The sequence below is a fragment of the Dromiciops gliroides genome, chromosome 4 (genome assembly GCF_019393635.1).
Source record: "Dromiciops gliroides isolate mDroGli1 chromosome 4, mDroGli1.pri, whole genome shotgun sequence".
Lineage (NCBI taxonomy): Eukaryota > Metazoa > Chordata > Mammalia > Microbiotheria > Microbiotheriidae > Dromiciops > Dromiciops gliroides.
This window is the reverse complement of record NC_057864.1, coordinates 341,594,788-341,609,385: the sequence shown is the minus strand read 5'-3', so window position 1 is coordinate 341,609,385 and position 14,598 is coordinate 341,594,788. Positions and strand designations below refer to the sequence as shown.

General features: G+C 38.9%; 1 protein-coding gene across 1 annotated transcript in view; it reads right to left on the bottom strand.

Moving 5' to 3' along the window:
* Positions 1-5,226, bottom strand: part of RPF2 (ribosome production factor 2 homolog) — a 42,427-nt gene extending 37,201 nt beyond the window's left edge. Inside the window, exons 1-3 of the mRNA XM_044004110.1 lie at positions 5,106-5,226; positions 1,750-1,882; positions 1,093-1,130 (exon numbers count right to left, since the gene is read on the bottom strand). Of these exons, the coding sequence (XP_043860045.1) occupies positions 1,093-1,130; positions 1,750-1,882; positions 5,106-5,128 (194 nt within the window). The 5' untranslated portion in view covers positions 5,129-5,226. The remainder of the gene's footprint in view (positions 1-1,092; positions 1,131-1,749; positions 1,883-5,105) is intronic.
* Between the last annotated feature and the right edge of the window lie 9,372 nt (positions 5,227-14,598).

The window sequence follows — 14,598 nt, the reverse complement described above, 5'->3', positions numbered from 1 at the left end:
CCAGGGTTAGTAAGTGTCAAGTGCCTAAGGCTGAATTTGAACTCAGGGCCGGTGCTTTATCCACTGCGCCACCTAGCTGCCCCCTCGAACATAACTTTTTCTTTTCTTTCTTTTTTTTTTTTTGCAGGGCAATGAGGGTTAAGTGACTTGCCCACGGTCACACAGCTAGTAAGTGTCAAGTGTCTGAGGCCAGATTTGAACTCAGGTCCTCCTGAATCCAGGGCTGGTGCTTTATCCACTGCGCCACCTAGCTGCCCCCTATAACTTTTTTTTAAAAAACCATATTGTTTTGCAAAACATTGTTGTGTAGAGTCATGTACTATATCCCATCATTAATCCTAATAGTTTAAAATGATTATCAATTAGAGAAGTGCACATCATTCCCTTTCCTTTCAACTTTTTATAGTTTGCTTTCCTGTTTAATTATAAAAGCTCTAATATTATTTACAAGCAATTTTACCTATAGCATCATCTTGCCATATGGAAAGACAAACAGAATTCTTATTCCCTTTTCTCCCTATGTCATCACTATACTTAGAGGATAAGGAAACTGTTTTGTTCCAAACAGTGCAACTCAATACAACAAATATTTATTAAGTGCCAGCCATCTCCTCTTCTTTTCTCATCCCTATCCCACCCATGTCCCAAACCACCCTTGCCCACCACCTCCTCTCCCTTCCATTGTGCCCTCTGGAATTTTCATTCTATAGTGAACAAAATGCTCTTCAACCTGGACCTCACTTATAGTACTTCCTATTTATTAATCCTCACTGAGACCTCCTTACGCCCCAGTTAGTGCCAGACACCCCCTTTACCTCCTTCAATCAGCAACCTCTTCCTCTTCTGAAGCCCACTCAATCAAAATCTTCTACCCAGTCTAAATTATAGTGACAGTAGCATGCTCACAAGCAGCTTATTTGGCCTGATCTAGATCCATTAATCCTCTTTAAAAAGTTTTTTTTATTTAATCCGTCTTAAAGAAATGAGTGCTTCTTACCCTCACACTCTACTTTTCCCATGGAGCTACTGCATAATGTCAGATGCCAAATTGTATACTTGATTTTAAAAAACATTAAATAAAATATTACTTACTTTTTATATAAAACACTGTAAGGTTTCTTCAAAGCATACTGCAAAAGAGAATTTACAGTCACAAAAACATCAAAACGATCTGAAATCTCAGCAAAAATTAAACTACTCAGTATTTATTGTTCAACATTATTCCCAGGGCGGCTAGGTGGCGCAGTGGATAAAGCACTGGCCCTGGATTCAGGAGGACCTGAGTTCAAATCCGGCCTCAGACACTTGACACTTACTAGCTGTGTGACCCTGGGCAAGTCACTTAACCCCCATTGCCTCACACAAAAAAACAAAACAAAACAACATTATTCCCAGTCTTACAGGCATGAGTCATTTCTTATCTGTATTACTACATACTTCTGTCCCACATTTGTTTGGCACTAAGACCAGTCAAACCCTGCATCAATATTCTTTCGCCTGTCATTTTTACATAATTTTTCAAATACTATCCTTCTTCATATCACTTTGAATTTCCCCTCACTCAAGGTTTCCATACTCTTCAAACAGTCCACTCAGTATAAATATACCCTTTTATTTCTTGAAAGTAGAGCCTTACTCTAATGAGATATTTTAAATTAAAAAGCCACGGTGAAAATTTTCTCAAGTATTTTCAATAAGTACTTTTAGTAAGGACAGAAATAAGGTTTTAGGTTTTTAAAATGCACTTACCATATCTCTGAGTACTTGAGTAATTGTTGCATTTGCATTTCCCCCTCTAATAAGCATGGCATTTTTAACATTTTCATTGAGTTTAGGCTCTCTCTTCTCAAGGAATCTCTTCGTCCGTTTTGTTTTGGGCTTTCTGTACAAAGAAATTGGACAGTTTAGAAATTACACTTGAATATAAAGTACTATTTTTCATATTTAGTTCAAATAATCATTTAAATAATGTACATACGCTTTCAAAAATTATATAAATTATAGAAAACAAGTATATAACTATATTGTAATATAATTTATAATTATATTAAACATATTTATATTAAGCTATTTACCAATAATGAATTAAATTCACGTGGAAAAAAAATTTTAAGGGAGATCAACTCTTATAAAATTGTGAAGGAGACAAATTCTCCACTAAAATCTGATGATACACTGAGGAGTGGATATGCCCCAGGCTATCAAAGTCTATATGGGAGAGAGGTGAAGCAGCAGTGCATTCAAGATATAGGAAATAGCTAGGGCAGAGACACAGAAACAAAACATGAAGTGCAATGTATGAAAATGAAAAACCAGTTTGGCTGGTTCTTATGAGTTTGGAAAGGGGAATAATGTATAATGAGGATGTAAAGATAGGTTGGGGCCAGGTCCTCTCAGAATACAGTGCTCTTCTCATTTTACCATAAACTGTCTCTTTTTTTTATTGACTTTTTTTTTTGGCGGGGCAATGGGGGTTAAGTGACTTGCCCAGGGTCACACAGCTAGTAAGTGTCAAGTGTCTGAGGTCAGATTTGAACTCAGGTCCTCCTGAATCCAGGGCCAGTGCTCTACCCACTGCGCCACCTAGCCACCCCCAAACTGTCTCTTTTTAATAGACACAAGTAGAGCAACAAGAGAATGATGTTGGTATAGTTTATTCTTGTTTGTCCTTCATTCTGGAAGAGGACCATGATGACATCAAGAGGTGATATCACAACTTGAAGTAAATTGGCTTTAAGTGAGAGAGGGTGATGCAAGGTCACCAACCTCACTCTCTCCTCGAGAGCCATCTGAGTCCAGTGGCAAGATATACATCATAATGACTGAAGATGGCCCGGATGTTTGAGGCAATCAGGGTTAAATGACTTGCCCAGGATCATGCAGCTAGTAAGTGTCAAGTGTCTAAGGCAGAATTTGAACTCAGGTCCTCCTGACCCCAGGGCCAATGCTCTATCCACTATGCCACCTAGCTGCCCCAGGTATAGTTTACCTAGATTTTGGAAAGTACTGGCAAACTTTCTGAAGCTACTCTTGTGGACAAGATGGAAAGGTGTGGGCTATGCATGAGTACACTTAGGTAGATTCACAACTAGGTTGAATGTCCAGACCCTGAATAGTAATTACTGATTCAACTCAACAAATATCTATTAATTACAAAAATGGACTAGATAAAAAGCAGTATCCTAAATATGAGGCATACAAAGACAAAAAATGATAGTCTCTGCCCTCGAGGAGATTATGTTCAGGATGTGGAAAAAGCAAACAGAAAATAATTGCAAGAGGAAGAACTTTAACAACTATGGGGATGGGGGCAGCTAGGTGGCGCAGTGGACAAAGCACCAGCCCTGGATTCAGGAGGACCTGAGTTCAAATTTGACCTCAGACACTTGACACTTACTAGCTGTGTGACCCTGGCCAAGTCACTTAACCCTCATTGCCCTGCAAAAACAAAAACAAAAAACCACCAACAACTATGGGGATAATAACCTCTGTAAACTAATTTAATCAAACCCAAATGGAACATTCCCCACTAAATTCTTAATTTCAGTTAGACGAATTGCCTAAGACTCAGCTTTTGAGATGTTTCTGCTAGTCATATTCTCCCATAGCTTCAAATAGCATCTCTAAACAGATAATTACTAAATCTATATCCTTAGCCTTAATCATCTAAATTCCAGACCTGAATTTTCAACTAATAGCTAAATCTCTCTTCCACTTAGATTTTCCCCAACATGCCTGAAACTGAACCCATTCAAAACCAAATTTTGGGGGGGTAGCTAGGTGGCACAGTGGATAAAGCACCAGACCTGGATTCAGGAGAACCTGAGTTCAAATCCGGCCTCAGAAACTTGACACTTACTAGCTGTGTGACCCTGGGCAAGTCACTTAACCCCCATTGCCCACCAAAAAACAAACAAACAAATCTTATCTTCCTAAAACTGAACTTTTCATTTTACCATGACCCTCAGTTATACACCATGACTTCATGGGTGTATAATGCTGGAATCAACTCTGACTCTGCTCTTAATCATTCTGCACATCCATCCAGTTGCCACTTTTGATCAATTTTACTGTTAAACTCTCCCACAGGTCCCTACTTCTTTACTCTGACCACTCTATTTCAGGATCTTTTCACCTAGAAGGGAATTAGGAATTGGATTTGTGTTTTCACTAGTATAGTGAACTCCATAGTAAGAAAACTCATATCGATGTACTTTCTCTACAAGACAGTTGATGAGAGCACGGAGCTTTTCTTGCTCAGGATCATAAAGCTAGTGTTAAAGACAGAACTTCAACCTAGGTTTTCCTGACTGAGGAAAAAGGAGGGAGGGGCTGAAGGGGACAGAGAAAGACAGAGCATGAGGATCTGAAAATAAAAGTATTAATAATTTTAAATAATTTAATTTTATTCAATCAAATTAATAATCTGGTAATAATCCATAAAATTATTTTTTAAAGGATCTTAACATTTGCAATACCTACTTGGACAGGTTTATTTTAAGGAAAGCCTAAGTATGTACAGCTATTCTATGAAAGGAGGCAGAAGAGACGTTTGATGAGTTCTGCATCTCTATCTCACAGTGAGAGTAACAAAGCTTTCCCTTGTTTATTCATTCATTTATCCAACAAGAACAGAAGCACCAGGACACACCAGACACCAGGGAGGAGGGCCTTGGGATATAAACACAAATAGTGTCCCGTCAAACACCGCCAGCTCTTTTCTCCAGAGGCTTCCCTAGTTAAGGATCTGACGCTCCGCAGAACTGGGGCGCAGGTGGGAGAGGCCTGGGTTGTTTTCCTTCAAGGGAGTTGCATGGGGGGAAGGGATAAAAGTGGAGCGGGGCGAGGGAGGGAGACACTGCGGGGAAAGGAGAGGAGGGGGAACAAAGGGGGAGTTAGAAACTGGGTAAGTAGATGCCAACATCTCCAGCAGCAGGCCTCCGCCGGAGCCCCCCACGTCAGAGGGGCCGCGTCGCCCGCGGGCTCCCCTAGGCTGGCCAGTCTGACTTCCCTCGGGGGCTGGAGGCAGGAAAAGAAAGCGAAGGGGACTGGAGGGCCTAACGATAGAGTTAACGATAAAAACTTCCCCAACCCTACCCACTCACATTACGCGGTCCAACTCCGCCATCGCTCTGGCAACTAGGACGCCAAGATCCACGTGCGCGGCAGGAATAGGAGTCAAACCACCATCATTCTCCCGGCCCTGACTCCCGACGGCGGAACCGGAAATTGTTTGTGACGTCACATCCGCCTACTCCGTACCAGACGTGGGCCGTACCGTCCAATGAGGCTCGGTGGAAGAATGTGAAACATAGACATGTGCTGACGGCCATTTTTAATGAGGAGTGAATGGCTGCCCCTGGTTGCTATGGATACCAATAGCTTTCTTCCCTGCAACTGCGCTGTGGGAAGCAGCGCAATCCTCAGAGTCACTTTGGATAAATTCTTGCATTTGTGTGAGCTCAAGAAATGTCACCAAGAAAAAAAAAAGTCACCATGTTTTATGTCGGCTATGTTTTAACACGGGGGGACGGGAATCAGTATCTCTATCAGTATCTACTAGGTGCCCAGCACTGCTCTAAGAACTTTTTTGTTTTGTTTTATTTTGGTTTGGTTTGGTTTGTTTGGGGTTGGGTTTTTGTTGTTGTTGTTTTTTTGCGAGGCAGTGAGGGTTAAGTGACTTGCCCAAGGTCACACAGCTAGTAATCGTCAATTGTCTGAGATCAAATTTGAACTCAGGTCCTTCTGAATTCAGGGCCAGTGCTTTATTCACTGTGCCACCTAGCTGCCCTGTCTAATTTGATTTTTTTAAAAATATTTTGTTATTTTGTTAAATATGTCCCAATTACAGTTTTTTTCCAATTTTTTTTGTGAGGCAATTGGGGTTAAGTGACTTGCCCAGGGTCACACAGCTAGTAAGTGTCAAGTGTCTGAGGTCAGATTTGAACTCAGGTCTTCCTGAATCCAGGGCCAGTGCTCTATCCACTGTGCCACCTAGTTGCCCCTCCAATTACATTTTTAAAAATTTAACTTTCATTTATCCTGATTTTATCTTCACAACAACCCTGGTAGATAGGTACTATTAATACCCCCCTTGTTTTGTATAGCACCTTTTAAGTACTAGGGTTTTTAAAAATATTAATGTTATCTGGTTTGATCTTTTTGATATATTTTTTTCATTCAATATTTCTCAATTACACTTTAAAAGTTTTAACATTCATTTTTCTTAACAATCTAATTTGATCTTTACAACAACCCTGGTAGGTATATGCTATTATTATCCCCATTTTTTATAGCACCTATGTGCAAGGCATTATACTAAGCAATTAAAAAAAATATTCCAATTCAATCTTCACAATAACCCTGAGAGGTAGGCACTATTATTATTATTGCCAGAGATTAAGTGACTTACCCAGGGATAAGTAACTAGTGTATGAGGCTGAATTTGAACTCAGGTCTTCCTCACTCTAGGCCCAGTGAAATTCACTGTCCTACCAGCTATCTGTAGACTTCTTAAACTCAACTTGTCCAAAACTGAACCCATTATCTATTCCCTGAAATCTCTCCCCTTCCAAAATTCCTTGTTACTGTCAAGGGCCTCACCATCTTCTCAGTCCCTCAGGCTTACCCAGAAGTCATCTTGGATTCTTTACTATTTCTTACCCCACCCCATCCTCATATTTAAGCTGTTACCAAGGCCTGTCAGTTTCTCCTTTGCAATATCTTCCCAATACACCCTCTCTTCTGACACTGCCACTACCTGGTACAGGGCCTCATCATCCCACACCTGTTCTATTATAATAGCCTGCTAGTAAATCTGCCCCTCTCAAGTCTCTACCCCCCTCCAATGCATCCACTAAGTAACCAAAGTGATTTTCCCAAAGGATAAGTCCAACCATGTAAACACACCAATAAACTTCAGGATCAAATGCAAAATTCTCTGTTTGGTATTCAAAGCCCTTCATAATCTACCTATCCCTCCCACCTTTCCAACATTCTTATACCTAACTCTCTACCATCTTCTCTTCAATGCAGTGATAACTGACCTCCTGGGCATTTTCTCTGGTTGTCCCATGCCTAGAATGTTCTCCCTCCTCATCCCTGCCTACTTTATTCCTTGGCTTCCTTTAAATTCCAACTAAAATCTCACCTTTTCTTGTTCAGTCTGATGTAGGAGGCAAAAAAGGGGTTAATAGAAAAACCTAAGGTCCAAGCTCTAATTCAGATATTAGCTCTAAAAGGGATTCAGACCCCAGTTAATGGATAACTTACAAGTCAGGATGCTAGGTTATCATACCCACAGTGATCAGTACCCATAAGACAGAAAACAGGGTATAGAAATTCTAATGAAAAATGAAGATGTTTAGAAACTAAGCATGGGAATCAGAAAGAGACATGTGCAGAAAAGGCCAAATCTGTCCCCAGATTCACCTTATGATGTGTAAACCCCCAAAACACACCTCCACTGAAAAAGGTACCGCCTCGGGGGTTGGCTTAGGACCCCAGGAACTCCAAATTAGGAAAGGCCCTCCCCAGTACCTCCCAAAGGTGGAGATTATTATAATGAGTAGGACAGGCCCTCCCTTATACCTCCCAAAGGTGGAGATTAGTATAATGAGACTGATCATCAATTTATCCATACTATAAATAGAACTGTCTTTCCTTTCTTTATTTGAGAGATACCTTTCCACTTTTCTGGTTCTCTCCCTGTGATCACTCACAGTTTTGCAATAAAACTTGGGAAACTGAGTCACTGAGTCTTGTAATTCTTTTGGGACGACTCATGATCAATTTGACACAAATTCCAGCCCACATCAAGTCTGTGTCCAACTCTCTTCATAACCCTATGTGGGACTTTTCTTAGGAAAGGAACTAGAGTGGTTTGTCATTTCCCTCTCCATCTCATTTTACAGATGAGGAACTGAGGCAAACAGATAAAGAGACTTGCCTAGAGTGACACATCTAGAAAGTGTCTGAGGCCAGATTTGAACTCAGGCATTCCTGACTCCAAGCCCTACACTCTATCCACTGACCCACGTAGCTCCCCAAACTCTCAGTTCCAGGGCCTTCCCTCTCAATTATTTGCTACTCATATATCTATATTTTCTGCTGTAGTTTGTTTATACATATCTGTTTGCTCGTTGTCTCCCCTGTTAGATTATGAGCTACTTGAGGACAGGGACTGTCTTTTGCTTCTTTTTGAATCCCCAGAGCTTAGCACAGTGCCTGGCACATAGTAAGTACTTAATAAATGTTTATTGACTAACTTCCTGTAACTTGAGAATTCTGACACATAGTTAAATTTTAAAATTCAATCTTAGGAAGCACTTATCAGGTGCCATTAATATGCCACACAATGGGGATAGAAAAACAAAAAATGAAACATTTCCTACCCTTACTGGCTTACATTTTTTTCAAGGAATAGACACTATATGCATAATAAACCAGAAATATCAATGCAGCTCAGCACTTTTCTGCAATTTACGGCCTTATGATGGTTGCTTAGAGCAGGCTGTTTAAACTTTTTCCACTCACCACCCCAAGAAATTTTTACGCAATCCTGGGTATTGTTAAGGGCTAAAATTCTAGCTAAACTGTCTAAAATATCTAATGAGTGGTCGCCAATAAATTATAAGCTTTAGCAAGAGTTAGGCTTTTAAGCATTTATTAAGGAAAACAAGAATTTGGTAAAGAGAGAGAGAAAGGCCTAGATTCCTATCTATTAAAGGGAGAGCACATTTCTAGCTCCCTTCTCCACCAGCGTCCTCAGGAAAGAGAGCGAGACTGAGCGCCAGTCTCTTCCTTCCTCCTCCCACTAGCCCGCGTCACTTCCTGACTCCTGGTCTTGCCCTCAAAGACCTTCCCTTCATGGGCAGAACTCTTCTACAGTAAGTATCCAGCAGGTGGCGTTATTCCAATCGTTACAGTATATAGGTATATGAAATAGATATGCATAACCCTTTAGTTTTGCCAAATTTTTCTGCAATGCCCACATTCAATTACCCCCCAAATGGGGTTTCAACCCACAGTTTAAGAAGCTTTGGCCTGGGGGACAGCTAGGTGTCGAAGTAGATAAAGCACCAGCCCTGGATTCAGGAGGACCTGAGTTCAGATGTGGCATCAGATACTTGACACTTGCTAGTTGTGTGACCCTGGGCAAGTCACTTAACCCTCACTGCCCCACCAAAAAAAAAAAAAAAGAAACTTTGACCTGGAGTAGTGGCATCAGAATCAAATCCTGGGAGCTACATATTCACTTAGAAAACTACAAATTAACATTATCTGTGTTGTATATTTATTTTGTTAAACATTTCCCAATTACATTTTAATCTGGTTAAACAGCCCTAGGGGTTTTGTGAGGCCACAGATTACTGAGAGGTTATACAATTTACAAGGGTGATGAGGAGCTTGAACCTGGTCCTGTCTTTTTTGTTCAGAGATCAGTTCTATATGAAGGAGATCTGCTGTTTCCCTTTGTATAAATAGAATATATTCTAAATAAATACAAGGTAATTATGAGTATTTGCCAGGCCCTGTGGAATTATCTTGAGAACATAAAGCCTATTGTTTCTTCCCAAGCTAAGCATATTGCGGATTATTTTTTCCAAAAGGTAATTATCATTATGAGAGGGAAAAGCTCTAGGTCATAATAGTTAAGTCTTTCCAAAATAGGATGTAGACCTTTGGTAGAGGATGTTAAGTACTTTTTTTAAAAGTTATTTTTATTCTGAATTTAACAAACACTAAATAAAATGGACATTTTCATATACATACTAGAAAGGACAAAGAGGATTATATAAGAAACTAGATTTTTATTACATACATCTTGTTTTTTCTTTTTATATAATAATTTAACCTGTAGCTTTCGAAGTTTTACTGCTTGTGCTTCTTTCTGACTTTCTGTTCTTTGTATTTTTTTTTAAAGAAGCCTTATTGGTCCTCTTTTCTTTTGTTTTCTATTTCTTTCTCTTAGCTACTTTGTCTCCCTTCTTTCTTTTGTCCCTTCTCTACAGAAAGGGAAAAAGAAACCCCTTGTAACAAATACACTGTGGTAAAAATTATTTGTGGTAAAATTATTGGCTTTTAGCTGACTCATTTGGGAAGGGCCACACCTGGCCCACCCTGAAGTTACATACGACTGAGGTCAGAAGGAGGACTCTCCATAGGCAGTTTTTGAAGGACCTCCCCTTTTGGGGGAGGAAAGATTGAACACTCCCTGAAGGGAAGAGGAGGCTCTTCAGAACATTAGGTCTCTTCCGGAACACGGTCTCTCTCTGGTGACTGCTCCCCTTCCAGTGGTTACTTACGTTCTCTCTCTCGGGCGGCTGCTTTTCCCGGTGGCACGAACAACTGTAGAATTCCAGGTTTTGGTGAGTTAATTACGGAAACCCTAAATTCCTTTGAACTAGCTTAATTGGAAACAGTCTGGGGATTGCATAGGTTAAGTTTAGAGTTAAGAGTATTTATCTGTATTTCTTTTTTCCTATTTCCATGTCTTTGATTTTTATTAGTTTCACCTTTGTTGTTTAATTAATTCCCAAGTAATAAAATCTGATCCTTCTGTGAATTAAAGCTGTAAGGCTCCTTTCTTATTGGTGTGGGAGAAATATCTAAAAAGGGCAGTTCAGAGGGAAGGGTCCCTCATTATTTCCAGGACCCCAGTATTAAGGTGAGTCATCCAAATAACACTCCGTATATAAAATTTTGGCCCTCACATACACATAGTCAAGTCAAATAAATTCCCAAACTGCCAGTGTCTAAAAATGTGTCTTAATTTTCTGTTACAAGGTAGTAAACAAGTTTTATCATTGGTCTTCTGGAATCTTGATTGCTCATTGCATTTTTATCATCATTAATGATTTGGAGCATTTCCCCATAAGGCTTTAGATATCGATTGGGGATAAATAAATATCATGGCACATGAATTAATGGAATTTTCCTGTACTGTAAAAAATAGCAGGGGCAGCTAGATGGCTCAGTGGATAGAGCACGGGCCCTGGATTCAGGAGTACCTGAGTTCAAATCCGGCCTCAGACACTTAACATTTACTAGCTGTGTGACCCTGGGCAAGTCACTTAACCCCAATTGCCTTACTAAAAAAAAAAAAAAAAAAAAGCAAATTTTGGGGCAGCTAGATGGTGCAGTGGATAAAGCACCAGCCCTGGATTCAGGAGGACCTGAGTTCAAATTTGACCTCAGACACTTGACTCTTACTAGCTTTGTGACCCTGGGCAAATCACTTAACCCTCATTGGCTGGCAAAAAAAGGAAAGAAATAGCAAATATGATAAAGAAAAAGAATCATGGAAACACTTATAAGAACTAGTGGAAAGTGAAGTAAGCAGAGCCAAAAAAAGATTATAAAGGATGTAAAAAATTGTAATGTAAGTGGAAAAAAACAACAACCATAAAACAATAGGAAATGAATATTGCAAAAGTTAGAAAACAACATTGGCTCCAAAGAAGAGATGTGAGAAAATACTCCCCAAGTTGGGAGGGGGGGGATTGGGAAGTAGTCCACAATTGCGGAATTTTACATATATTGTCAGCTTAGATAGATAGATAAATTGATTGTTTTTGTTGATCTCATGTCTCTTTCTCCTCTTGTTCTTTTTTTTTTTTTTTGAGGCAATTGGAGTTAAGTGATTTGCCCAGGGTCACACAGCTAGTAAGTGTTAAGTGTCTGAAGCTGGATTTGAACTCAAGTCCTCCTGAATCCAAGGCCTGTGCTCTATTCACTGCGCCACCTAGCTGCCCCCCTCCTCTTGTTCTTTTAAAAATAATTCTTTGTGGGGCAGCTAGGTGGCGCAGTGGATAGAGCACCGGCCCTGGAATCAGGAATACCTGAGTTCAAATCCGGCCTCAGACACTTGACACTTACTAGCTGTGTGACCCTGGGCAAGTTACTTAACCCCAATTGCCTCACTAAAAAAAAAAGAAAAAGAAAAAGAAAAAAAAAGAAAAATAATTCTTTGTTATAAAAGACAGCTTTCTAGTAGGGGGAAGGGCGTAGAATAGAGAGGGAGATCTAGGTAATATAACAATAAAAGAAATTGATTAAAATTTAATTTTAGAAACTATTTTCAGCATTATTGATATAACCAAGTGTCTTGTTTTTGTTATAATTAAACTGTGGGGTTTATTGTGATTATAGTTTTCCTTGTACTGAATCAACCCTGCACGCCTGTATTTTTTTGGTTTAAGCATTAGACCTGTACTGATCTCATAAATCATGTTTGGTTAACACAATTTTTTCTTTCTAACATTTTTGAGAATAATTTGAGTAGTGTAAATTATTAATTGTTCTTTAAAAGTTTGATAGACCCCTCCTATAAATATAAGTCCTATAAATATGGGGTTCCCCTGCCTCTAAGTAGTTCCTATATAGCCAGTTCAATTTCCTTTTCTGTAATTGGATTATTTAATATCTATTGTTTATGGTCTATCAATTCGGGTATTTTATATATTTTTTTCTTTTTTTTTTTGGTGGGGCAATGAGGGTTAAATGACTTGCCCAAGGTCACACAGCTAGTAAGTGTCAAATGTCTGAGGCCGGATTTGAACTCAGGTACTCCTGAATCCAGGGCCGGTGCTTTATCTATCCACTGTGCCACCTAGCTGCCCCCTATTTTATATTTTTAAAATAATTCTCTTTCTCTGTAAATGAATCGCAATTTTTTCATAAATCCTTCAGAGTTGTCTTGGATCACAGCACTGCTAAAAATAAGTCATTCACAGCAGATCATCCTATAATATTGCTGTTATTTTGTATACAGTACATTTCACTTTGCTTCAGTTCATGTAAGTCCAGGTTTTTCTGATAGCATTCTGCTCATCTTTTTTTTTTTTTTAAATAGTAGACTACGTTTATATAGTATATCAAAGGGAGATTTCCTTACAAAACACCCATTAGGTTGATTATTGCAACAACAATAATAGCCAACATCTATATAGCACCTTATACCTGATAAAGAATTTTAAAATAAAATTAAGGGGTGAGAGTATTGCACTTTAAGAAAGGGAAAGGGAGAGGTGAAATGGGATAAAATATCTCACACAAAAGAAGCAAGAAAAAGCTTATGGAGTATAGAGAAAGTTAGGGAGGAGTGAATGAGCCTTATACTTATGGGAATTGGCTCAAAGAGGGAATAACATACATATTCTAGTGGGTATAGCAATGTATCTTGCCTTGCAGAAAAGTGGGAGGGCAAGGGAATGAGGGGGGAGGGGTGACGGAAGGGAGGTCAGATGGGGGAGGGGCAATCAGGAGGGATAGGGTAAAAGAAGATAGAAAATGGAGTGAATATCATGGGGAGTGAATAAGATGGAGGGAAACAGCAGTAGTAACTGAGGAAAAAATTTTGAAGCAGAGGTAAGAACAATGGAGGGTAAGGATGATAATGATGTTGATGATGGTACTTACTTTGCTGGGCTATTGTGAAGAAAATTCTTTGTCAGATAAATCATTCTCTATTTCTTTTGAATTCTCAGGTTTGCTGACATATAACTCAAGATAGTAGATTCTGATGATTCTTTTTAATCTTTGTTAATTTTAGCTTATTTATTTTTGTTAATTTGATTTTCCTCTCTTTAATCAAAGTGTTTAGAAGCATATCAATTTTGTTAGTCCTTTCAAAGAGTCAGCTTTTATTGTTTGGCAATATGTCTGTTTCTCCTCTAATTTTCAAGTTATTCATTTTTGTGCTTATTTAATCTTTTAAATGAATGTTGTCTCATCAATGTCATTGTATTTCACTTTGTTATTGTTTCTTTGATGTGCTCTTTGGCCTACTCATTATTTAGTATGTCATCATTAAGGCTCCATCTGGATATCTGTCTTTTGATTTGCTCCTTGTTGTTGTTTATTGATTTGTGTTCTGGAAAATATATATCTGATTTATTTATTTATTTTTCTTTTCTTTTTTTTTCCATTACATGTAAAGATAGTTCTCAACCTTTGTTTATACAAGCTTTACAATTTCAGCAGGTAATCTGTATATCTGATTTTTTTTTTTACATTTATTTATGCTTTCTCTATGTCCTGAGATATGGTCTGTTTTTATAAAGGCAACATAGTATTGAGAAATACTTATATTATTTAATGTTCTCATCCCGAAACAATAGGAAATGAATATTGCAAAAGTTAGAAAACAACCTTGGCTCCAAAGAAGAGATGTGAGAAAATACTCCCCAAGTTGGGAGGGGGGGGATAGGGAAGTAGTCCACAATTGCGGAATTTTACATATATTGTCAGCTTAGATAGATAAATAAATTGATTGTTTTTGTTGATCTCATGTCTCTTTCTCCTCTTGTTCTTTTTTTTTTTTGAGGCAATTGGAGTTAAGTGATTTGCCCAGGGTCACACAGCTAGTAAGTGTTAAGTGTCTGAGGCTGGATTTGAACTTAAGAAAAGCAAATGGCACAGTAGATAAGCACCAGCCCTGGATTCAGGAGGACCTGAGTTCAAATCCAGTCTCAGACACTTGACACTAGCTGTGTGATCCTGGGCAAGTCACTGTTAACTCTCATTGCCCTGGAAAAAAAAAACACCTTAAAAAAAACTTTAAAAACCAAATAAGAAGGGGCAGCTAGGTGGCGC